This window comes from Scylla paramamosain, chromosome 4 (assembly GCF_035594125.1).
Source record: "Scylla paramamosain isolate STU-SP2022 chromosome 4, ASM3559412v1, whole genome shotgun sequence".
Lineage (NCBI taxonomy): Eukaryota > Metazoa > Arthropoda > Malacostraca > Decapoda > Portunidae > Scylla > Scylla paramamosain.
The window spans coordinates 22,877,027-22,879,526 of NC_087154.1; the positions used below are offsets into that span (position 1 = coordinate 22,877,027).

At 39.8% G+C, this 2,500-nt stretch overlaps 1 protein-coding gene across 5 annotated transcripts in view; it reads right to left on the bottom strand.

Annotated features, from left to right (window-relative positions):
• Positions 1-2,500, bottom strand: part of LOC135099871 (guanine nucleotide-binding protein subunit beta-5-like) — a 9,052-nt gene that overhangs the window by 5,181 nt on the left and 1,371 nt on the right. Inside the window, exons 1-3 of one of the 5 annotated variants that reach the window (XM_064002489.1) lie at positions 1,508-1,656; positions 800-1,144; positions 77-213 (exon numbers count right to left, since the gene is read on the bottom strand). In XM_064002489.1, coding sequence (XP_063858559.1) covers positions 77-213; positions 800-920 — 258 coding nt within the window. In that variant the 5' untranslated portion in view covers positions 921-1,144; positions 1,508-1,656. Of the gene's footprint in view, positions 1-76; positions 214-799; positions 1,248-1,507; positions 1,657-2,500 lie in introns of those variants that run through there. The other 4 variants (XM_064002488.1, XM_064002492.1, XM_064002490.1 and 1 more) reach the window with 4 other exon arrangements.

A 2,500-nucleotide genomic window follows, 5' to 3' on the forward strand; every position in this document is an offset into this window, starting at 1 on the left:
GGTATTGTACGATGATTGGATGTTAATTTATTGTGACGACTGAAACATCAAATTTGTAAGCCTATGCTGTTCTCACCTGGGAAGAAGAGACTAAGTGCCGCTTGTCATTGCACCAGTCTGAGCAGAGAACCTTCCCTTGGTGGCCCCGCAACACTCGCCGTGGTTTGATGTTTAGAGGAGCCAGATTCTCCAGCCGTGCCGCCACCGTTGTCACTGTCAACCATTGTAAACGTCACTGTCAATCACCACGCACCCTGGGGCACAGGAATGTCTCATCCACCGCCTCCCTTCACACCGCTGGTGCCTACCTCGCAATTACTGCCTCTCGCGCCATGACCGAAATATTTGGGAACCAAATGATAAAAGCAAAAGGAAGTTATGGTACGGCAAGCGAGTGGTGCGCCACGGGGCTTTGGGGTCACTTCCTGTGCCCTCCATTAAGTTAAATTGACCTATGAATGGTGTTTGTCGTCCTCCCCCTTTCCTGTTCTAACACCCTTCACTTCCCTTTAGCTCCTTACTCGCTATCAATTATCTTCATGACACCAAACATTTAAGATCACATAATATGAAGTTCATACAGTGTATAAAATCCACACTCTTTCATGGTTCTTACTTTGTTATATATATATATATATATATATATATATATATATATATATATATATATATATATATATATATATATATATATATATATATATATATATATATATATATATATATATATATATATATATTTTTTTTTTTTTTTTTTTTTTTTTTTTTTTTTTTTATTCACAACATAAATTTTACTCACGTGGTACGTCATTTAACTTCTGACGCTCCTCTTCTAATTTGACCTTGAGCTCTTCCGCCTCCTTCGATAGAGCCTCCATGCTCTCCATAGGTTGCTCCACCTTCAGGCCTCCGTCAGACATGATGCAGTATGTATCAGAATCTCACTCTTCTTGTGGAATCTTCTAGACAGGTAAGCTTTAGGTGGGTGCTGAGAGGCAGGTCCAGCAGAGAGCAAGTTGACGACACCACAGCCTCGTATTGCACAGTATAACAAGTGTTCACTACTCCCCTCACTGGCAGGCTAGACACCACGCTATTGGTCTTTCACGGTTCGTCCCTCATGGCCAGTTGTTCTACCTCATACCTGTTTGAGTTCACACAAAATACAATGTTCTGTCAATGTGTGCAACTGTTAACTCCATGGAAGCGGCAATATTCAAGAAAAGATGGTCGTTTGTTTTCGATGCCTGGAAATGCCAATGAGACACTGTAATTGACACCATACTTTAGGCCTATAGTATAGAGACAAACCGAAATCACAAGTTGCGTGCAGAACATATAAGTCTAAACCAAGAAGCAACTGGATTCTGTGCAAAAGTTTAGCGAAGCTGGCACGATATTCGGTCATTAAGTATCCTCATTTCCATTAATGGAGTCGACGCTCTTTTACAGCATCACCAGGATGTGCACCACCACCGTACTTTGTACACATATCATTACACGATACCTTTACGAGATAAAACGGGTATACGGGAGTCAGGACAGTAGTACAATACACCAGCTTGTAGTAGCGCAGGGGAGTGTTGTCCTGGGGCTCTTATCACTTGTCCCGTCATGCTTCCTGTTGCCTTACTTTTGTCTCAGACTAGTATTCTGTGTACGACATTCACCATATTCAATTATTTTTTTATTTTTTATTTTTTAAGAAAAATTGGGTTCGATCCCAGGTCACATCCATTTTCCTTATTTATAATAAATTAAATCCTCAAAAACCAAGATGCGTGTTTTTAACTTTGGAGGTATTACCACATATCGATGTCATGATACATTTGAGCAACAAACTAAATAAAAGACTGAGTTTAGTTATGAGACAAAGTTGTATATTAATTTCGAGTGTATAAATGATTAGGTATTAAGAAGAGAGTGCGTACGACACTCAGCTCTCGCATTTCGATAACTTTCTCTAGCTCATTTATTAACAGTTATACAATATCTGGTGTCTCTCCGTACCTTCAACCCGTCACCCTCCAGCCCATATTATACTGCAGAAATTAAGATTTTATAAGATTTTGTTTAGTCTTGTTAGTCATTCATATTCCCCTAAAGGTAATTCATGTTGGTTTATGAAATCCGAAAGGTGTGTAAATAATAACTGAGGTTACTACACATACCTGCCTGACAGACCGCAACTGGCACTGTCCACAATGTTCATTATCACAGTAGTTTTCGCTGGAGGAACATGTCATGGTGATGGTTAATTTCCATACACCCTGTTTCCGTTTTAGGATTTCTTACTGTTCTTGGGTATCGCATAATGTTTTATCATGTCTAAATATCGTGTCAGCTTTTGCCTAGAGTATGGCAACATCTTAGAGTACCAGTATACACAGGTGACTCCATCTCCATTCTTGATCTTTTTATTTTAACAGACTCTCTCTCTCTCTCTCTCTCTCTCTCTCTCTCTCTCTCTCTCTCTCTCTCTCTCTCTCTCTCTCTCTCT